Genomic DNA, 23,345 nt, shown 5'->3' with positions numbered 1-23,345 from the left:
TGATTTTTAGGGAGAGTGGAAGAGAGAGGGAAAGATAGAGAGAAACATCAATGTGAGAGAAACACACTGACCAGGGCCCGGGCTGGGGAGGAACCTGCAACCAAGGTACATGCCCTTGACCAGAATCAAACCTGGGACCCTTTGGTCCACAGGCCATCACTCTACCTACTGAGCCAAACTGGCTAAGGTGAAACTATTTTTTTATTATTGATTTTCGAGAGAGGGAGAGAGAAAAAAAAACAAAACAAACATCTATGTGCAAGAGAAACATTGAACGGATGTTTCCTGTATACACCCTTACTGGGGATTGAACCTAAAACCTAGGTATGTGTCCTGACCAGGAATCAAACACGCCACCTTTTTGGTGTCTGGGACAATGCTCCAACCAACTGAGCCACCCGGTCAGGGCTCTCTGGTCTCTCCATTATCCATTACCTCCTCAGCTGCAGGTCTGGGTGGTCCTGGACAACAACACTTTATGGCTCCCACATGGGCCACCTGGAATCCTCATGGAACTTTACCAAGTTTAAATTACCTTTTTAATGGGTTTGTATCACTTTCATAATAAGTCTAATAAGGGTATTGATAAAATGTAAAATAAATAAAATGATGACTACCTTCAGCATCAAACTCCATAGGCAATACCCATTTAAATTTCTAACAAATAAACATTTTTAAAAGTTTTAAAATAGAGTCTGTTTTAAAGGTTTTTCACATATAGAGAAGATATTCTCAACAGATATTATGAACCTACACAATGAATAAACTTAACTTTTTGGAGGCAGGAATTCGATTACTATGTTTGTCCTCCATGAATTTATGGATAAAAAAGATCTAGAGATTTACAATACATTTTAGATACATGCTAACATGCTTGTTTCCCTGGTTTTCCAAGAATTTATCACACAATTCGTAAGCCCAGATTTTTTAAAATTGGCTTTCAATGAATGAAATGAAATTGTAATTAGTTTACAATTCAATTTCTCTAAAACTATAAATTAGCAATTTGCAATGGATCTCAAAATAACTAAACAAGTTAGCACCTTCTTGCCACAGCTCTTTGCAGGCGATAGAGGCAATCCCACTGGACTCTTCTGCGGGGATGTTCGAGTCCCCTTGTGAGGTCCTTGTTGCCCTGCCCCAACTCTGCTGCTGTTCCCTAACTTCTGCTGTGCAGAGCTTTGCTCAGATGCCTGACACCAGCTAAAGCGATTTTTTCCTTCACTGAACTTTCAGAACATCTTGTTTTCATCTTTCTCATTAAGATCTGAATCTCATTTGAATTATGTGTGTGGGCGTCTCATCTTTTGTCCCCAGCAGAGATGGGAGCAGCACATTCCAGACTGAAGAAGTTGTGAAAACACAAGGCTAATCATGCAGCCCAATCGGCAACCTCCCATAGTGCAATTTGGGTAGAGCTTCCAGGTCACAACGGCAGTACAAAATCTTAGGAATTTTAGAGGATGAATATGCCACTAGACTTTTCTAATGGTTATCTCCAACTATGTTTCTAGACATATTTACACAGAAGAGCCTTGTAACTAGGTAACCACTGACAGACAGTACCTGCCATCCTTAATGACTTCACATGTCCTGTTGTTGACTTCGTTATCCATTTTATGGCGAGCCTTTAGACGAGAGAATAAAAGGGTTATTTTAATAATTTCAAAATGTGAAGTGTTAATGCACACTTCACATTTTAACCCATGAAGTGGGTTATTTTTTAACCAAAACTTATTTTTTAACCCATGAAGTGTTAAAAAATAAGCTTGCAGCCACGAGGGGAGCATCTCATGGGAAATCCTTACCACATCATCCACCAGGTCTTTGATCGCCGTGATGCCCAGCACCAAAAGCAAGGGCAACAGCGTGGTGTACCACGCCAGGGTTGTGATCTGAGGGATGGCCTGGAAGAGACAAAAAGGCATACATGTGTGCCCATGAAGGCAAACCCACAGGTAACTGCTAATTCTAAGCTTACTAATTCAAAGTCTAATCTTCATCATCACCCACCCAAGTATGCATCTTGCAGAAAACAGAGAAAAGGTGTCTACATATCCAGCCAGTCTTCCTCTTACCCTCTGCCTTCTCTCTAGCCTCTGGCCGCCCGGAACAGAGCCTAGAGAACAGTGGCTCCTGAAATTGTCTCATTGTGACCCTAACTGAACACCAAGGAGGCTTTGTAACATGACCATAGAGAAGTGCTCCAATTTTTGTGCGAAAAATCCCAATTAATTGGGAGGGTAGCATGGGGTGTGGGTGGAAGGAGTCCTTTCCCTTTGAAGAAATGCATACAGCAGGCTCTTTACTGCTTGGGGCTGAGCCTGGGGGCTCAGATACAGGCAAAGATAGCAGTGGGCAGTGGCTGGCTCTGAAAGCTAATGACTGAATGGGGCATCTCTGGGGGCACTAGAATAAAGTACTTCCTTCAGTGTCATTGCTATTGGTCCAGGCAAAAAAGAGGCTGGCCTTACAGAAAGCCAGACATCCATCAAAATGGCATACACATTGGAATAAAAGACTGGAAACAAAATCTAATGAAGATTTTTTTTTGTTACCATCTACCGATGGTCTTAGGCTACCCTGCTAGCGGTTCTCAACCTATGATTCTCAACCTACAAATTGAGATCTGCTGCTGTGGAGCCTAAGGCCATCGGAAAACACAGATATTTTCATTAGGATTCATAACAGTAGCAAAATTATAGTTATGAAGTAGCAACGAAAATAATTTTATGGTTGGGAGTCACCACAACATGAGGAACTGTATTGAAAGGTCGTGGCATTGGAAAGGTTGAGAACCACTGATCTAATTGATCACCGGGCCATACATACTGGTTAAAATGGCAGGCCTTATAGTCAAGGTCCTGGACCCAAATCCTGCCCAGTTCTACCACTTATGGGCCACCAGACTTGGACCAAGTTCCTTTGCCTTGCCAGGTCTCAGTTCTCTGCAAAATGCAGGTTACAGCAGTACTCAACTCAGAGCATAAGAAACAAGTGAGGTAACAGTGCAAGGAAAGGGCTTTCTCAGGCTGTTCCTATTACCCACGTTGGATTGCTGTACTTGACAGAAATTGGAGCCATTAAAGGAGACAAAGATCATTTTCCACATTATTGTCGATATGTGTAACTCCCCTTTCCCTGCTAGAAGGAAGGGGAAAGTCACCCATTCACAACAGTGGGACTTTATAATTTGTAGTTTATCTCTCCAAGCCTATCTCAAAGGTCCCTCATGATAACATGACCATCCTGCACTGTGGAGTCAGCAGGTCTTACATTCCACTAAATCTGATGAGTATCTATTTCTCTCTGTGTGTGGTTTTCTCTCTCTCTCTCTCTGTTCTCTCTTTCCTGTTCTCTCTCTCTCTCTCTCTCTCTCTCTCTCTCTCTCTCTCTCTCTCTCTCTCTCTCTCTCTCTTTCCTCTCCACTCCACACATCTCCATTCCCACCCAGACACACATGCTACCATTCTCATAAAACCTTCCTGGGTGAATCCCAGCAGATGAGACTATTTTTGAGATCCAATGCTTGGTATATGATAATGTGATAAAACCAAGAGGATGTGCCATCCTCGGCAACCTGTATATGAGATGCTAACGGATGATACTCCCAGTGGTAGAGTTCCTGTGATTTTAACAGCTCCAAAACAGATAAAATTAATGTTCTCCAGATAAGTGATTTTTTTTTGTCACAATAAAGAAAAAATTAAAACTCAGGAAAAAATAGGCCTTTTCCAATGTAAAACAACATCACAAAAATAATTTATTGAGATTTATGACTAAAATATGAATGGAAATCAATAATATACTTGGAGAAGGTAGGCATTTAAGTAAAAAATAGAGGAGAAATATAAACAATAGATTTAATTTTAAGGTACAAAAATAATTTTACAATGTGAAGATTTTAACTGGATTCACATCAGGGAAGCCAGTTTTAACATTCACATCAGTATAAAGTGGAATTTTTAAAAATACAGAATTAAAATAACATTTCCATTTTCTCCCTTTCTCTGTTCACTTGGCACTGATGGAGCCAGTTCTGTGCATAAAGCATATTCCTGTACGAGCATCACCCTGATGTTAATATAAAAACTTTTAAGATTAGTCGAGTTATATGCGTCCACAACATAAATGTTACTGAGTCATCATAATTCAAAACAGATTTTAAGATATCAAAGGGCATTACCTGTAAGATAAGAAGGACCAGGAAATAGAAATTGGCTGCTCTCTTAAACTGCTCAAACAAATTCATTGGTAGAAAGGTAAGGGCATTATACTTGTATGTTTTAATTGCATTGCCCTGTTGGAAAAAAAAGAAGAAACGCATTCTAAATCACGCCACACATTTATCACAATGTACACACATCTGCAAAAGCACTAAGCCCCATAGCCAACAGTGACACAGAGATGTCATTTATCCCAAAGAAAGATACTGAGATTTCCTTTAATCTTCTAATTCTAATCAGGCCTCAAAATGACTTTTTGGAGGCCTAAATCAGAGATGGTATAAAGATGCGGATATTTCACCCAGAAGTCTTTGGCAAATCCAACTGTGACCAAAACAGGCCCTGCTATATCCTTGACCCCTTAGAGCCTCTTAGAAAACAGGACAAAGGGAGATGTCAACAGGGGCGGCAAAGCAGGAGGGGAAGGAACACTTTCTATTTAAGGGGGGATGGAGGCTGCTGTGTGAGAAAGAGTAACAGACACTGTATGGGCTGAACTGTGTGCCCAAAAGTTATATTCAAGTCCTACCCCTGATATTTGTGTCTGTCCCCTCCTTTGAAAATAGGGTCTTTGCAGATGTAATCAAGTTACAATGAGTCCTTCTGGATTAAGATGGGCCCTAATCCAATTCTGAAGGCCTTAAAGAAGGAGAATTGGGCCACAGAGAAACAAGGGAGAAGTCCATGTGAAGACAGACACAGACGAGAGGGATGCTCCTACAAGCCAAGGGATGGTGAGAACGGTCAGCTGCTGCCAGAAGTTGGCCAGGTGCTTGCAACAGACCATTCCTCAGATCCTCCCAAAGGAATTAACCCTGTCAATACCCTCCTTTGGGACTCTGGTCTCTGAAACTGTGAGACAATGGCTTTCTGTTGTTTTCAACCACCAGTGGATGGTCGTTCCTTGTAGCAGTCCTAGAGAGCTAACAGACAACATTTCAGCCCATGCTCACAGGTGTCCTTTAGATATTTCAAAGGCAATAAGCATTTTGGAGGTGAAAATCTCTTCAAAATCTTTAAGTCTATCATAGGCAGGAAAGGGAGAGATAACTTATTAAGATTTTTTTAAACTTTTTCTTAATTTTGAACATAAGGCTTCTGTGATATGACTGTATATTCTTTCATAAGAGAATTTTGCAAATACATAGACAAAATTTCAATCTACATAATTTTGTTTTGTTTCTAGCCACCCTTAGACAGTCCAGGGCAGCTAAACTTACAGCTATGACATTCAATAGAACTAACAATGACTGTCATGGTCCCAGGGCCAGGGGTTGTCTAGAAGGCAGGTGTCACATGAAGCTGGCAAGCTGGTTAGTCATTGGAGAAAACTGGCTTTTAGTGAAGACAATGTAGGCAGTTAAAATCCACTTACCGCATATTTGCTCTCCTTGATACAAAAGAACTTGGTGTTCATAAAATGGGGCTGCTCGTGGAAGCTTCGGTCATTTGCTTTGACTTGCCATGAACAATCTTTAAAAAAGGAAGAAGAGAAAAATCCATGAAGTAGACAATTAGCATGTTGTTATGGATTGATTTGTGTCCTTCCCAGATTCACTTGCCAAAATCTTATCCTCTACTCCTACCTCAGAATATGACCTTATTTGGAAATAGGATCATAACAGATGGAATCAATTTAAAGTGAGGTCATTAGAACGGCCTTTGACCCAACATGACTAATATCCTTATTAAAAAAAAGTAAATTTGGACACAGAAGGGAGATGATATGAAGTCACAGGGGAAAGATCAAGAAACCAAGGATTAAAGGCCTGGAATAGATTCTTCCCTGAAGGAATGAACAATGTCAACACCTTGGACTTGAACTTCTTGTGAGACAAGAAACTTCTGCTGTTGAAGTTCTCTAGTTTATGGCGCACTAATGAACATATTTTAACTTGTTCATAGAACATCAGAGTCTTAAAAGAGCAAACTGTTTAAATACCCAAACAAAAAATCCCAGAGCCCCAGAAGGTCACAGCTAAATTAAATTATTTTTTTTAACTCATTTATTTATCTTTAAACCACCCAGTTTGCGGTACTCTGTTATAGTAAGCCTAGGAAACTAATTTATAACCCAGTAAATATTTAGTGAATGAATAAATCAAAGAAAAAAGGCATAACCAACAAATTGAGTTCTGATCATAGGTTAGTGTTATGCACTGCTTTATCCTGATATGAAGTATCTGTCATCTTTATAAGTTCATTTTCTATACTTAACGCCACATCTACCATTCAGTCATCACATCTAAATTCCAGGACTTCAGAAAGTCCAGCCCTAGCCAGTTTGATTCAGTGGATAGAGCATTAGCCCGTGGACTCAAGGGTTACCAATATCGGTCCAATCTCCCAGTAAGGAGTGTGCAGGAGGCAGCCAATCAACGATTCTCTCTCATCATTGGTGTTTCTATCTCTCTGTCCCTTTCCCTTCCTCTTTAAAATTATATATATATAATTTCATATATAATTATATATATATATATAATTTCAAAATTATATATATGAATATATAATATATATGAATATATATATTTTCATATTCCACAGCTTCTCTGTTACTGGGGGGAACATTTCTCACCCAACAGGTATCTCTTATAATACTTCTCCCTAGCCCTGCCCTATATAACTCTTTCTAACCTGATTCTCCTTGGGGATAGTTTTTGCCCCAGTTATCAGAAGATTCCAGTTTAACAGAACACTTCACAACTCTGTCAAAATCTCCTGTGTGTTCCCCACACATTTTCCTCCTTCCTACTCATCAACCAATCACATTCCTAACATGTGTACCTCTCATCCTCTTCTTTTTTCATACACGTTTACCAAACAGAGCCCCAAACAACATGTTATTCAGGCCAGTTCTTGAGCTATATCATGTGCATTCTTCGGTGAATTGCTTTCCCCCCCTCAACATTATGTGAGTTTCATTCAGGTGAAGAACTGTTTTTCATTTCTACTGTTCCCTAGTATCCCATCATATGCACATACCACAATTTATCAAATCTCTGTTAATGCAGTTGGGGTGTTTGGCTATTACAGATTATCTCACTATAAACATTTTTGTGGTTGTCCCCTGTCAGGTGTGATGGAGACAGGAGAAAGGCTGAGGAATGCTGCCCTTGAGCAGTGGATTGCATCACCTGCAAATTAGGGTCACCTGGGATAGAGCATTAGCCTGTAGACTCAAGGGTTACCGATACCAGTCCGATCTTCCAGTAAGGAGTGTGCAGGAAGCAGCCAATCAATGATTCTCTCTCATCATTGATGTTTCTATCTCTCTATCCCTTTCCCTTTCTCCTGCCTCCATCACACCTGACAGGGGACTCATAATATTTTTCCCAAGTATCCATTTAGGAGTGGAATTGCTAAGTCTAGATGATGACTTTCATCTTTTGGTTGCCCATGAATCTTGATGCACCCTTTCTCTCTCTCTTGAACGACCCAGAAAGGATATGAGTTCAGTCATCATTGAGGGGGAGAGAAAGAAGAGGAGAGGAAAGTGGTGGTGGTGATAATGGTGGTGGTGGTGGTTGTGATGGTGGTGTGACTTTCAGCTATAGCCTTGGATACCAAAGCCAGGAAGGACTGAGACAGGGCAGTGCCCTCATACAGCTCTGACAAGCATGAATGTGAGTTGGGTACTGAAGGCTGGGGACTCAGCTTGCAGCAGTGACATGACACAGTTCCATGGCCACCCTCTGTCCTCTCTATGATGTCCTCTATGGCTTTAGACACAACATCCACCTCTCTACCTCAAGGCAACTGGCAACCACTGTTTTGTGGTAGGGCTGGCTTTTTGGAAAGGGATAACCCACAGTGGGTCTCTCACTTCCAGAACCTGATATAGCAGGAGAGGGGCCCCTCACTGATTTGTGGTATGTTCTAGGATCCTTTGTGGTGGGGCTGTGGCTACTGCCCCTTGGGCTATTCCAAACTTGTTTCTTTTTGGCATGCCCAAGGGGCCTGCAGCTGGCTCAGCCCTAGCTGAAAAGATTCTCCTGGATAAGAAACTAAGTGGGGAGGGAGCTCATTAAGTGTTTTTAGGATGGGGAGCCTGAAAGAGCCAGGAGGGGTGATGGTTAGAAGATAGGAAGACAAGGGGATGGCTGATGGAGGGGAGTGTAGACGAGGTGAGAGGGAGGGCTTCTCCCCTGGGATGAGGGGTAGGGAAGGATGAGTGAGGGAGGGTATGTAGGGCCTTAAGTTTCTCAAGGGATAGCGCCTAGGTGGCTCAAAGTGGGCACCCACAGGGAGTGTGAAGGTCTGACCAGCTTTTGAGAAAATGGGAAAAGAGGTCAGAGGTTGGAGTCAAGAATTTATCATGTCTATCTGCTTGATTGTATGCTTTTGGAGCATTCAGCTCTGTTGCCAAAAACAAAAATAAAAACAACTTCACTCCTTGTTTCTGGCCCTTTCTATACAAAGTATGGGCAACCTGCATCACCTGAGATCTGGTTGAAACGCAGACTCTCAGGTCACACGCAGACAATCGGTATTTTCACAAGATCCCAGATGGATTCCTGTGCACCATGGCTGTGGGATTAGCTGCTCTTGATCCTAATGGAATCCCCAAGGTGTTTTGTTTTAAATCACTTCCCAAAGCCCTGTCCAGCCCTTCTGCTTTAGGCTGGATGAGCCCAGTAAAGGTCCCAGGTGACCCTAATTTGCAGGTGACAGTGATCCACTGCTCAAGGGCAGCATTCCTCAGCCTTTCTCCAGCCTCCATCACACCTGACAGCAACCCTCCCAGCAATATACTTTGTCACTAAGCAACACACTGCAGGGATTGAGCAAAGCAGGACTTTGGGGGCTCAACTGCCCTTTGAAATAAAGTCCCCTCACCCTCACTGAGGATCTTGTTAACAGCTTCTGATTGGCTGGTCTGGGAGGAGCTGGAGGTTCTGCATTTAACGAGCACCCAGTGATGCTAGTTGGTGACCACTAGGCTCTGAGGAGCAGGTGTGCTAAGTAGGGATGATATGCATTATTCTACTGATTCGAGGTAGAAACTGTGAATTCATTTTAAAATATGGATTCTCCCCTTGTCTCACTCGAGATTTATTTTATCGGCATCTTCAGGGACTGGGCCCATGCACCCATAAGGTTTTTAAAGCCCCACAATGTGATTCTGATGCACCAGTGAGATTGAGCAACCGCAGTTAGAGAGAGGGGGAGAGAGAGAAGGAGAGAAGAAGAGAAAGAGAGACTCAGGATCCAAGCAGCCAGTAAGAAAAGCACAAGCCGTATTAGGTCTCCATGAGCAAAAGCTCCTTTCCCAAGCTTCAGTCATGAATGACACTACTCAAGGCACAGTCTCACCACCCCCTTTCCTATTACAAATCATTGGCACAGGAATATCCCCACCCCCTCGCTCACACACCCTTTATTTTACAAGCTGCCAGTTACTGTAGTGTCTTAAGGCTAACGAACAGGCAGGCAGTTTACGGCCAATTAGAGAAAGAAATTAAGTAATCAGAGTGGAATTTCCACATGTTAGGTAAGTGTAGAAAACTGAAAACGAATCTGATTTAGTAGAAAACATCGATCCTTAGCATGCTCCAAGGATTTCCTAGGATTCACTATTTCAATGGGCTAGCTTAGTCTGATTTCTGATTCCAGATAGAAGAGAATTCATAGATGCTCTGGAGAGCCACACCCTTCATTCCCATTCTTCTCTGAAGACAGCTTTTCCATGGGGTTTGCAGCTGTTCTTGTTCTGTGGATGCCACACCCAGTCTGAAGTCACACTTCCTCCCTGTGTCCTGATGCTCTCTTGATGATACCTTTAAACCCATGACTGAACATTCCATCCTAAATAGTCAAGCAACACAACACAAAAGTCACCCCTACACAAAATTCTGAGCTGGAAAAGGCTTTAAAAGAAATACAGTTTTATATTTTCAAGTATGAGAACAACCCAACACAGTTAAGAAGAAGGACTTGGAGGACTCCCTATATACTATCACTTAGTTTAAAATGAATGAATGAACGATGTTGAAGCTTTTGTGTGAATCACCTCCAGTTCCAAGTTGTATAGTCAGAATCAGTCTGTTCTATACTCAGTTGTCACACCTAGAATGTATGCAAATGTGAAGAATGTGTGGATGGGGTGTGGGGGGTGGGCGACCTTGTGGAAGGACTGGGGGCAGGAACTCATGGAAGAGGCTCCTCTCCTAAAGCCCTTACCTAGACGCTCCCTCTCCCTAAGAATATGCGACGTACATGGGCACAGCAAAACCCAAAAGTCAGCTGACTCCTCTAAGGGCTGCATTCTGGAAACTAAAGTTCAATGCTGTTTATTACATGTGGTTAAGTGTTTAAAATTCTGTCTCTTTCCAGGTACAAGGCTGCACTATACTTGTTCGTTCCTTACTAGTTTATCCTAAACTTCTCATTGCCAGCTAGCAACACAAGTGGCTGTCCCACAAATATCTCCTAAGTGGTCAGGTTGTGACCTCCTTATCAAGAAGTGGCATCTAATTTCTCTCCCCTTGAATCAGGGCTGGCCTCAGGGGCTATTTTATAATCAAGAGAACGTAGCACTCATGATGCTGCCTGAATTCTACAACCGGCTTCTGCTTTGATCTCTTGGCACAATGATCCCGCTTAGGACACTCCCATGGCAGCCCAGCGCCATGCCAGGAGAAGCCCAAGATGCTGGGGGTGCTTCTATCCAAAGGCCCAGTTGAACATTTGAATTATCCAGATCAAGGGCTGGACATAGGAATGAAGAAGCTTCCAGATGATTCTAGACCCCAATGGTTCAAGTCTTCATAGCTGAAGTCCCAGATTCCCGAGAGCAGACACAAGCCACCCCCACTGTGTCCTGTCCAAACTCCTGACTCAGAATCTGTGAACAGCATGAAATCGCCATTTTATGCCACAATCTCTATCCAGGGTCCTCCCTCCTCATTACATGCATTTTGTCTTTGAGTCACACATAGAGGTGTGGTGCCTGAAGCAGATTAAAATGATTAGCTTGCCAAAGGAAGGCCTGTAGAGAGAGAACAGAGGATGAACGGAAATGTGAACATGTTCAAGGTGGGGGAGAGGAGAAAAAAGAGTGTTGGGACAGGAGGGTATCACCTGCCAGAAGATCAGCGTTTCCTGAAGGAGAGGCTGTTGAAAAGGTCAAGCCATCAGAGAAAACAGAGGTCGGGAACAGGTGATTGATACAAAGCTCAATGGACTTGGCACTGGGGTTCTTGGTGACCTTTCAGAAAGTGTTATCCATAGACAGCCCACGGAGGGGAAGAACCTGAGAGACAAGGAGGATGTGGAGGTAGGTAAACGGGTTTCCTGAAGCATGGCCTTGAGAACAGGAGACAGGACACCGGCCCAAGGTAAGAATCTGCTGTAGATGGAAGCTGTGGGTGTATCTGCAAGCCAGTCAGAGCAAGAAGATGCGAAAGTTCATTAATAAAGCAATGCTGCCAAGGAGGCAGGAGGCAGCTTTTCCATTCCGTCCTGAGCTCAGAAGAAAGGGCCAATTTGTCCTCATCCAGGGACCCCCTCCAGAGCACTACTTCTTCCCAAGGACTTCCTCTCGAAGCTGGTTCCCACCTGGCACAGCGTCACCCAAGGAACTAACCTAGTAACAACAGGGTGGTAAACCAAAGAAAAAACAAACAAAAAGACCCAGCATTTAGCGTCAAGGAATTTAAGGAAGCTGTGGCTGAATAGAATTAAACTGGTTTCTTTAAAGCCCAACCTTCCTGGATCCCTTTATGCCAACGGACAACCTTAAACTCCAAGACAAATATAAAGAATTCTGAGTTTCCGGTCACGGGACCACAGAATCTTGGGTGTCCTGGAGTATTCGGTGGGACTGGTGTTTCCCAGAACACATTCCAGCTAATACTGTTCTGTGCTAGTATGTTTGTGAGAATAGGAAGGGAAGCAAAGTTAAGAAAGTGGGAAAGAGGGATGCAGGGGAAGAGGAAGGGAAAGAGAAGGGGAGAAGGGGAGAAGAGGAAGCAGACTGGTTGGGGGTAAATGCCAGGCAGAAGGAGGAAGAAATGGGGGAAGAGGTCTAGCACTTATTAAATGTCCTCTGTGTGTTTGGAAGGACAGACAGAAGTGTCAGAATAATAATATTTTTAAAAGTCACAAGCAAAGTTATTCAATAGGAGTTTTGAGAAATGAGAACCAACAAATTCTTCTAGAAATATAAGCCCTCATTGGAAAAGACTATGAAGAGATAGGATCAAGCCTGAACCCCCTCAATGCCTATATTCTGAGGATAGAAATCAACAAGAAATAAGACCTGCCAACTCAGCCATCAGGAAAGAGCCCGGAGCCCCAGCATGTGAAGGCAGAGTTGGAAAAAACCAGAGGTGAGAGTTGCCACCCACTACGTGCTTGTCTGACATTTCTGCAGGCACCCAACCCCAGGCCCTTTGCTGTGTCCTCAACCACAAATCCGATAGCGTGACACCAAGCACCAGCAGCCAAGTTCACCCTTTACCCTCGGAGCCAGCTCACCAGATATCTCTATACGATAGAGATTCCGACGCCGTGATATGAAACTTAGAAGTGCAGCGGGAAAGGAATGAGGAAGAAGCAGGTTGTGCACTATTTGGGCAACCAGCTAGAACTCCTCGCTAACTTTCCCCATCTGAACTCTACCCAGCCTGGACCTGTTATGACAGAGGCCACATTCCTGCTCAGCTTGGCAGTGGTTCCATTTTCATTTAGCTCAATTGTCATGACTTCTACTTAGAGGCAGAAAGCACGTAAGCTTGATATTCAATATCAGCCGGAAGTCTGCAAGAAAGTCTAAAAAGTTTACTTTAAAAAAATAATTTTTATTGATTTCAGAGAGGAAGGAAGAGGGAGAGATAGAAACATCAATGATGAGAATCATTAGTTGGCTGGCTCCTGCACGCCCCCTACTGGGGATGGAGCCCTGACCAGGAATCTAACCGTGGCCTCTTGGTTCATAGGTCAGCACTCAACCACCGAGCCACACGGGCTGGGCTACAAGTTTGATGTGAAAAGCTGAGAAACAGGCAAGCGATATAAACATACTGATGGCCTCGGAGCTGTGGTGGGAGGGCCCTGCGTGGACATATGCCCTCCTTCACACTGAGTGCCTCCCTGCTCAGAAGAGCAGGGGCACCGCCTGACCAGGAGGAATCATGGCGGAAGTGTGAGGGATTTCATGCCGTGCCACTTTTTCCTCTGGGTGAAGACTTTGAACAAAGACCAATTTAACAGGCAGCAGAACGCTGGAAGGAGAGACGACGGCGAGAGGGGTGTCAGGAGGGACGCGGGCTTCTGGGAGACCTTGGAAAGGCAGACTGGTGGTGAGGGAGACTTCGGAGAAACCAGATAAAACCAGAGGTCATTCTGATAGAGGCTGTGGAGAGGTGTGTCTGGAGAGTCAGAAACAGATCAAGCTCATGGAGATTTCTGTGACTTGCAAACCACAGACATTTAGCTGGGATTTAGGAACCTGGAGGAAACGATTTTAACCTGGAGCAAATCTGGGGTCCAAAGAGAAAAGGATCAGCTTCCTCGTGGAGCAGAAGAGCTAAGGAAAAGGCCACGTTTATTTGCCAGGGTGGGAGAAGCAGCAGGAAATGAAATAGAAAAGCCACTACCAGAAGGAATTTGCCAACCCTGGTCTAGACACGGCCTCGAAGCTGCTGTAAAACAGGCCCCATGTGGCAGTCAGAGAAGTCATAAAAATTTTCTTAGAGAAACAGAGTCAAAACCATTTTATAGTCACTAATGACTGAACAAAAGGTATGGTAACTCGAAGGTCCCTGGCTCAGTAACAAGCAAATTCTTCACATACAATCCCCTTCTCACAATACAGACATGAAGGCACACTGAAGACCTCCTGTTTCTGGGTAGAACTTGTCAGAGAAGTGGACCAGCCCTATAGACTGAGGACGCTGTGTACTTGACCAAGCCCCTCTCCTGGTTGCATCCTGGGATAAGAGACGGAAGGTAACTCCTGGACTATCTAACACGGGCCATCCATCCTTTGCAGCCAGTGAGGATCACAAGAATGGAACCTGGTCTCCAGTCCCAGAGCAGTTACCTTTTCTTAACGTCTCCCGTCTTTCCTCCACTTCCCTGTTGACTCGATTCTGTGCCGGTTCAACCTCAGGCCCCTGGTCCTCAAGTTCATCTTCCGTTTCATCGTCACTGTACGGAACCACTTCATCATTGGGATGAGAATCCTCCTCAAATGTTGTTTCTGAGTCTCTTTCTGTATTCATTCTGCTGGCAAATTAGAACTACCTGGTTTAAGAGAAAGGGAAACCAGATTGAATTATGACCCGTGCCCAATTTTCGGTAGAATTCTGTCTACCTCTGGTTACAATGCCCTTTTAATAGAATAGTATCTTAGTAACATATAAATATGTCTGAATAATGACCCCAAAGTTCAAGTTCTTATGCAAATAAGAACCAAACCATTCATTATTGGTGAAATGCTTGGGTGAGAATTAACAACAAAAATGGTGCAATTTTTTCTAATTTTATTAAAGAGGAAGGATAGACTTACTTTTAAGGTTTTATTTCAAATTGTGGGTCTCTACCCAGCAAAATCAATTTAACTGGTTCACAACCAACATTAAAAGAAAGTGAAACCGATTCTGAAATTTCAGAGTACAGCACACACAGTAAGAATTAGCACTGTTAGTAAGACAGTTTTACAAAACAATGCTTACACACATGTATTTGCATCGTGAGTCTTCATGGAATTGAATTTTGTACTGTATATTGCTCGCAAAATTTAAAACCCATTGCCCTAAGATATCTGGTTTCTGCTAACACTAATATTTTGAGTCTTTACTCCGATACATTAAATACAAGCTTCAGTCCTCAAATTCTGCTAACGATTTACTGGGAGCACTCCCTAGCTGATTTTCCTAACTGCCACCACCCACTGCCTGTATCTCGATTTTGTATTTGTGTATATGCCACTGTATAAAATGACTGACCACAAGTAACAAAGACAACCTTAGTTACATTTATATTAGGAAAATATTTACACAAATACTTCAGGACCGACATACAGACGGGCAATATTTACATAAGCACCACACTGCTGTGTACTCAGTATTGTCAATAGCACCTCACATTTATTTAGTGTTACCAGCACACCAGGCCCTGCCTACATGCATTATAGGCACTGACCTTTGAAACTTCCCATACCACCTTGGTGAAGGTATCATTGTTATTCCTACTCAACAGAGAAGAAAGCCTAAATTCTGTGAGGTTGAGTAACTTGCACGATGATTATTAAAAATTTGCAGCAAAATCATCTGCTTCCAAAGCAAGATTTTCTATATTCTACTTTTATGTTGCAATTTGTTATATATTTTAATGGAGTGTTAGTTGCCTTGTGTGGAACTATTTAGCTGACTGCATGGCTTTATACCAAATCTAGCCTCTTGGACATGTAAATTTTTATAGTTACAAGTGTATATCCAGGAACTGTTCAAATATTTATGAGGCTTTTTTCCAGTGTTATTTAAAATGTTACATAAATTGTGACCTCTTCAAACTATGGGGACAGATCCAAACTAGTTATTTAGATAGTGATCATAGTAGTTTTTAATAACATTGTAAACGTCTAAACACATTAAGTTGAAAAGTGAGTTATAGCCCTGGCTGATTTGGCTCAGTGGATAGAGCGTTGGCCTATGAACTGGAGGGTCCCAGGTTCAATTCCAGTCAAGAGCACATGCCTGGGTCACAGGCTTGGTCCCACGTTCAGGAGGCAGCCAATCAATGATTCCATCTCATCATTGAGATTTCTATCTCTATCTTCCTCTCCTTTCCTCTCTGAAATTAATAAAAAATATATTTTAAAAAAAGAAAAGGGAGTTACAGTTCCTATGTACAGCACAGTCCCAATTATTCACACACACATTTATTCATTTTCCGGAATTCCAACAACTGGCATGCATGATTTTAAATGAGATGGTGCATGAATTGCTTGAATCAGGGTTTAGCCTACTGTAAGTACTCAAATGTTAGCCATTGTTATTGTTAATAATTATTCCCATAATTATAAAAAAATATTTGCAATAATAAATGGGACCATGTGGGGATCTATCCCTTTAGGCTTTTCCATCTCCAAAGATCACTTCTAAAATGCACTTCCCCATCATTAGGAGTAAAAATATTAGGCTATCTAGCTATATAAAAGCCTAAGCGACCAAACGACCAGTCGACCAGTCACTATGACGCACACTGACCACATGGGTGCAGACACTCAATGCAGGAGCTGCCCCTGGTAGTCAGTGTGCTCCCACAGTCGGAACACCAATCAGCTGAGCAACCCATCCCAGTGGCCCACCAGCCTGGCAGCAGCCACTCCCTCCCTCAGTGGTCCTGTAGGTCCAGTCTCTGGAGAATGGGCCAGGCACCACCGGACTGGTGCCACTGGCACAATCCCAACAGCACTGCCAGCCTCCTGGAAGTTGGCCTCGTGCACCATGGTTGCTTCCCCTCCCTAGACGCTTCGCAAGGAAGAAAGGATATAAAAATAGTCACCAGGCAGCTCCCAACATCTGGCATGAATGTCAGTGGGATGGATCTGGATCCTGGGCTGGGCACAGGATAGGCACCAGGCACAAGGCTCACAGCTGGTGAGTGCTACTGCAGTGGCATGAGCCTCTCCCAATCAGGACTGACTGGGCCCAAGCCTGCAGCAGGCTTAGTGGGACTGGGATGAGTAGGAACAGCAGGTGGCGTTGGATTGTGGGTTTCGGCCAGATCCCCACAGGCCACCCCAAGGGATGAATTTGTGCACTGGGCCTCTAGTTATAAAATATGAGTCTAATTAAGCACAGACATGTTCAGTTATAAAACCTCTTAATTGCAGAGTGAAATGTTTTCCCTCTTTCCCAACTGTCTGTGGGTTTGTAAATGGATATTTCTTGGGACTTCACAAGTATTTAATTGGCCTTTTGGTGGTTTTATAATATAGTGGCATCAATGCTTTAGCTATACATTCTCTTTTTAAAATTCCCAAACTCTAAGAGGCAAAACTTACACCAGAAGTCTCTCAGAACACAAATAATAAAGTGGTTACCACTTACTAGGTAAGCACTTACTATTTCAAGCAGGACAACCTTGTGGGGTAGATATTATCATCCCGTCTTACAGATAAGCAGACTGAGGTTCAGCTGGTAAGCAGCAGGATCAAGATCTAATCTCTCCATTATAGAACATATAAAATATCATAAAGCCTGAGAGCACTTTATATGAACATTTTTTATTGTAGTGAAACATATACAACATAAAATTTACCACTTAAACCATCGTTAAGTGCACAGGTTAGTGGCATTAAATGCATTCCATAGATATATTTTGTAAGCAAACATATCATCACTTCTAAGCATCTCCATGCTTGTTTCGCATAGTAAGACTGAATCCAGCCCTTGAGGTCAGGGAGGAGACAAACACACAAAAAGAAATGGATTTGAAAACCACAAGTATGTGACCCAAAGTAAGCAAGGCCTCGCACAACCAACCAGCTCCCCACCAGAGCATGCATGCATGCACGCACGCACGCATGCAGGCCAGATCTGTGCAGGCGACCCAATAGGCACGGGCAGGGAGCTTAAAGCTGCGTGGGAAGGTCTCTGATGTCTGCATGTGTGTATAGTTTGGACACAGCCACACACGGGGCTACTGTTGCTCTGTCACTTTAGGGCAATGAAAGAAAAATAAGGAAGAACTAATTTATTTGAAACCCTAGCCAAAGCTTTCCAGGTCCAAACCATGATCCCTACAAGGCAGGCACTATGAATGCCCTGGCTTTGGAAACTGTAACATTCTCACCACCACTGTAGCACACATGGCAGACACCCATGTGTTTCCTCATCCTCCTTTAAGCACCTGCTTGGTGAGGCTACTACACTAGGCCCTGGGAACAGACCCCTTAGGCTAGAGCAAGCATGTCAAACTCAAAGGCTAACATGGGCCAAATCAACAAGGCATGTGTCCTGTGGGTTGCGAGTCTGACATGCATGAGACTTCTTCTAGGCTATGGAGGAGTACAGATAAATGAACAATGCCTGACAGCTATGAGACATTGTTACTTCTCCCCAAACACACCCCTGCCATCTCTTCCCTTCTCTCTAGTTCCACAGCCACCACCCTAATGCACACAACCATCCTCTCTCTCCTAAAATACTACAAATGTACTCTAACTGGACTTCCTCGAGGCCCCCAGAGCCCTGCCATTCCCTGCAGGCTGGTTCCCACCCCTCCTTCTCAGTGCTCAGGAAAGACACAGATTTTCAAAATAAAGCCTCAAAGACTATCCCCCAAGGCAGACAAAACCTTTCAGCCCTCCCGTCCACCCTTTACCTGCTCCTTCCTAAGGGAGGGCCCCAAGCTTGCAGCACTAAGGGAGTCATGTTACTCTATCATGTGTTTGGGCTGCTGTGTGGGCTATTTCCACCTGACATCTCCATGTGGGCAACACCCATGTGGGCAACAACAGGATGGGGTCTGCCTTCTAGTAGTAACCTCAGTGTCCCCCTTCTCTGTGTTCTGTCCTCCACCATTCAGCTGTCTGGTTAGTGGACTCTAGACCTTTCTATAGGCTTTCTAAAATGAGTCTGGAGTGGGGGAAGAAACAGAGGGAAGAATAGGAACCACAAAACCTTATTTACACTGGAGCTTGATTAGGGGTTTTTCCAGCATTTAATACAGCAGTGCCTCATTTCCCATCCTGCCTCCTATAGCACTCAGCCCTCTTAGTCATGAACCTCAGGAGACAGGAGGGGTAAACAGCAGGATTTCCCAACTTGAACCCCTAACATCCATCATTTGTCATCTTCAAATACTTGACTATGAAATCCTCTGTCCCCTTTGTGGGGGAGGAGGTGATGAAGGAGAGAGAAAAGGGGGATCCAGGCAAAAGGAATAAACTTTCTGCTTTTGCAATAGAACTCTGAAGTTAGAAGGAATGAGAGATCAAACTTTCTTTGCTAACACAGGTTTCCAGATTCAAATAAAGGGAAAATGGGGACAAAAATAGTTGAGTTTTGTCACTGCTGGGATATGATCTGTGTACACACACAGCCACTATGAGAACTTGGGCTGGGAGAGCCCAAGAATCCCAGATCAATGATATCTTTGTTGTGTAACTTGATTTGTGTCCAGGGAGACCCAAGCTTAGACAGGAAGTAAGTTTACAGTATTCATTTTTGTTTATTCTTTGTCATCTTTTTTTTTTGTTTTTACAGCTTTTAAAGTCCTCAACAATAAAGGATATTTCTGAAATGTGTTTTTCTTTATTTTAAAATATATTTTTATTGATTTCAGAGAGAAAGGAAGAGTGAGAGACAGAAACATCAGTGATCGGAGAGAATAATTGATTGCTGCCTCCTGCACACACACCTACTGGGGATCGAGCCCACAACCCAGGCATGTGCCTTTGATTGGAATCAAACCAGGCCCCTTCAGTCCACAGAACTATGCTCTATCCACTGAGCCAAACTAGGTAGAGCTGGAATGTGTTTTCTTCATTTCATTCGCTTATTATTATTAAAGATAATATAAATATATAACAAACATGATGTAATAAAGTTGTGTATATTTTTATATTTTCTAGACTCTGTATGCTTTTTGTTATATGCTCTACACTAAATATAATAAGTTACAACTTAGCAGGCAGAATTTAAGACACCTCCACTGATCCCACCTCTTTCTGTGTAACCCCTCCCCATGAGAGGGAGCTAGACATAATGCCATGCTTTCATCCAACAGAAAAGGGGATGTCTCCTCCATGATTAGGTTACAGGAGGCTGTAACTTCCTTCTTGGCAGCCAGCTCTCTCCCCTTCTTGACTCTGAGATAGCAGCTGCTCTATGGAGAGACTCACATGGCAAGAAATGGAGTCAGCATCCAGCCACCAGGCAGCAGGGAACTGAGGGTGGTCAGCCCAACAACCCTCAAGAAGATGAACTTTGTACACATACAGCATGGTGACTATAGCTGGAAATGCTGTATTGTACATTTGAAAGTTGCTAAGAGAGTCGATCTTAAAAGTTCTCATAAGAAAAAAATGTGTTAACTATGTGAGGTGATGAATGTTAACAACTTATAGTGATCCCAACCACATGGACCCTTCCTCACTCCAGCTTTCAGATGAGATTCCAATCTGGGCTGGCACCTTAATTGTAATCTTGGGAAAGACCTTGAAGCAGAGAACCCAATTAAATAGTGTTCAGATTCCTGATCAACAGAAATTATGAGATAACAAATGTGGGTCGTTTTCAGCTGCCATGTTTTGAAGTAACTTGTATGTAGCAATAACTAATACACATATCATTAATCATAAATAATAATAACTCCATGGTAATAATAATTGTATGGCCACTATTGTTTCAAACATATTCTGAAGAACAACCCCATCTAAGAGCAGTGGGAACCTGTTAACTGGACACACGCCACACCCTGTTTGGAATCTGCCCAATACTCTAGAGAGCATAATCTGACAAGCTTGATGACAGTTGTAATTAGACAAAGAATCTCATGAAGCAATAGTAATAAAACTTATCTAGGATCTAGATTAAACTTAAACTTTATACTGTTATAGAAACAACATGATTACTGTTCCCAGTATTCATGTTGTTAAACCCCAACAGAAATAAACAGTGAAATAACTATTAATGAAAAATGTTTATTGTCATTGTTAGCTTAAAAAGCAGGAATAAAAGTCACCTGAAAGTCTAACAGGATAATGGTTTTATAAATGATGAACAAAGAGAGTTATATATTTTATTTCCTCCCAAACTGAAGCCTAAAAACTTAGAAGCCTGGGGTAACTAATGTGAACTAAGCCCAGACCTTTACTCATTATAGAAAAGGCTCCTCTGGGTCCACAGCTCCATCCTATGAAAGTCCACTCCAGAACCCTCAGCCACAGAGAAGACTGACCACCATTTCACTTCTCACAGCTTCCATGGTTATCACTGGAAAGCACAGGGGAGTTTCAATCTTGGGCCTTCCTGTAAAACCGAAAGGATTTCTGGGTAATGTGGTCCACCTCTGCTGTGGGCTCCTCATCACATCCTAGTAAAGCTGATGGTATTTCCCAGCAATGTCAGGCAGCCCTTAACAGTTCTCTAAGTATTTTTCACAATTATCATGGAATTATTCTGAGATGTGTGGCCAAGCACTATCATGGCCATGTTACCAATGGGAACAGGGAAGGGGTTAAGCCCCAAGATTGTTTGGGATTGGATGCAGGCCCCTCACTGAAGAGCCAAGTCTGTCCAGATGTGGCACAGAGAACGCATCTGGATTCAGCCTAGAACTCGAGCTCTGTCTGGGGGCATCAGGGCCTGCTCCACAACTGCTAGTGTCAACTGCTGTCCTCTCTCCATACCAACTTAAAGCCCCTTTAGTCCCAAGAAAAACCTAAGCAAAGGAAATGGAGAAACTGACAAGCAAAATAAAGCTACCTTTGTAATCTACAAGTGCCAAAATCATAAATGCTTCTCAGTTTCTATCACATAGAACGTACATAAGTCAATAATCACTTCCTAGGTGTTTTGAGCTGGGTCATATAGGCGAGACCAAGAATTCAGGGGGGGATGAGAGAGAGCTTTTCAGACAAGACGTAGGAGCAGGAGGATACGAGTCACCCGCCCAGCTGAGATTTAGAGGTACATGAGCTGGTGGAGGCTGACTGGAGTCACTTTCCCTGGTCCATGAGGCCTTGGCAAGGCTTTGTTCCAGCAGCCGAGGAACCACTGAAGGCGTCTGCAAGAAAAGAAATGAGATCCAAAAGGTGCTTCGGGAAGATGAACCTGATAGAGGAGGGAGTGTGGGAGGCCAGGAAGGTGAGAGCTAGACAGGGAGACCGTCCAGAGGTCACAGTGGACCCTGAGCCTCCCAGTCACCGTTGTGTCATCTACAGAGCCTGGCAGCTCTGCATCAGGCTTGACAGCAACATTCAGTGGGTGCAGCTGCAGCAAGAAGGAACACAGGCCTGAGTCAGGGTGGTGGCAACCAGGAAAATGTGTATAAAATGAAGACCAGGTGGGGCTGCCCTTCTTTTGTCTGGAAAACCAAGAAAAGAAGTAAACAAGAGACTGGAACTGGTTCCCATAGGATAATAATGCCAGAATTCCCCAGATGTTTATTTTGGAGACTCAGCCTCAATCCACAATTATTTTTTATAAGAAACTCTGAAAGTTACCAGGAGAAAAGCCCTGTTATTTTCACATTCAAGCTTCATGCGTACTTGTTAGGGACAATGGCTCCATTTTCACTTCATCACTCCTGCCTCCCTGATTAGGCTTATACATTTTATTCATGCTTAAATGATATAAGATCATAGCGGTTTTGCAAGGGACAGCTGCCTGGAAGCAGAACCGAGGTAAAACAATTCAAATTGAATTAAGTTTAATGTTTGAAGAGTAACCAAGGCATTGCTAGATGCATTTAATGCAGATGACACTACAGGAAAACAAAGGAATCAGCATAGTTCTCCAGACCTGAACATGAACCTGGAAATTTTCAACCTACAGAGTGACCACTTATATGCCTCATTCAGATTCAACAGCTGCGGCTGGTCAGGGGCAGATGTGATGTGTAAATGAAAACCATGAACACATATGGGAAAGATTGCTTTCCCTAGCAATCAGAGAAAGGCAGACTGATGAAAGCATCCGATCCCTTTTTAAGCCCATTAGGTTAACAATATTCAGTGACGGCATCAAATGCTGGCGGTGGCCAAGCGGGATGAGTGTTCACACACACAGACACATACACACTGCTGTTGACATGGAAGCTGCTTCTTTCCTCTAGAAAAACAGTAGAGCAACACTTTATGTACCAAGAACACGACATATATTTGTAATGTCTGACCCAATAATCTACAGAAATCCCTCCAATAGAAATAAACAGTGAAATAACTATTCATGCAAAATGTTTGTCATTGTTAGCTTAAAAAGCAGGAATAAAAGTCACCTGAAAGTCTAACAGGATAATGGTTTTATAAATGATGATGTTTGTCTAGCAACAGCCATAGAAACAATATTAATATGAAAAGGGGGAAAGACAGAAGTCAGAATGGGGCCCTATTACTACAGCTCTGTAGATAATACATGTGCATACTTTAGAACTGAAGTT

The 23,345-nt window shown here is 43.0% G+C and overlaps 1 protein-coding gene across 4 annotated transcripts in view; it reads right to left on the bottom strand.

The window, feature by feature from the left end:
* The window catches only part of ATP8B1 (ATPase phospholipid transporting 8B1), a 109,071-nt gene that overhangs the window by 41,925 nt on the left and 43,801 nt on the right, over positions 1–23,345 (bottom strand). For 3 of the 4 annotated variants that reach the window (XM_036419461.2, XM_036419463.2, XM_036419462.2), the window contains 5 exons: positions 14,272–14,474; positions 5,602–5,699; positions 4,187–4,300; positions 1,809–1,907; positions 1,567–1,628 (listed from right to left, as the gene is read on the bottom strand). In XM_036419461.2, the coding sequence (XP_036275354.1) occupies positions 1,567–1,628; positions 1,809–1,907; positions 4,187–4,300; positions 5,602–5,699; positions 14,272–14,452 (554 nt within the window). In that variant the 5' untranslated portion in view covers positions 14,453–14,474. Of the gene's footprint in view, positions 1–1,566; positions 1,629–1,808; positions 1,908–4,186; positions 4,301–5,601; positions 5,700–14,271; positions 14,475–23,345 lie in introns of those variants that run through there. The other variant, XM_036419464.2, reaches the window with a different exon arrangement.

Source organism: Pipistrellus kuhlii, unplaced genomic scaffold, assembly GCF_014108245.1.
Source record: "Pipistrellus kuhlii isolate mPipKuh1 unplaced genomic scaffold, mPipKuh1.p scaffold_m20_p_6, whole genome shotgun sequence".
NCBI lineage: Eukaryota > Metazoa > Chordata > Mammalia > Chiroptera > Vespertilionidae > Pipistrellus > Pipistrellus kuhlii.
Note: the sequence above shows the minus strand (reverse complement) of the source record. Positions and strands in the feature narration are given on the sequence as shown.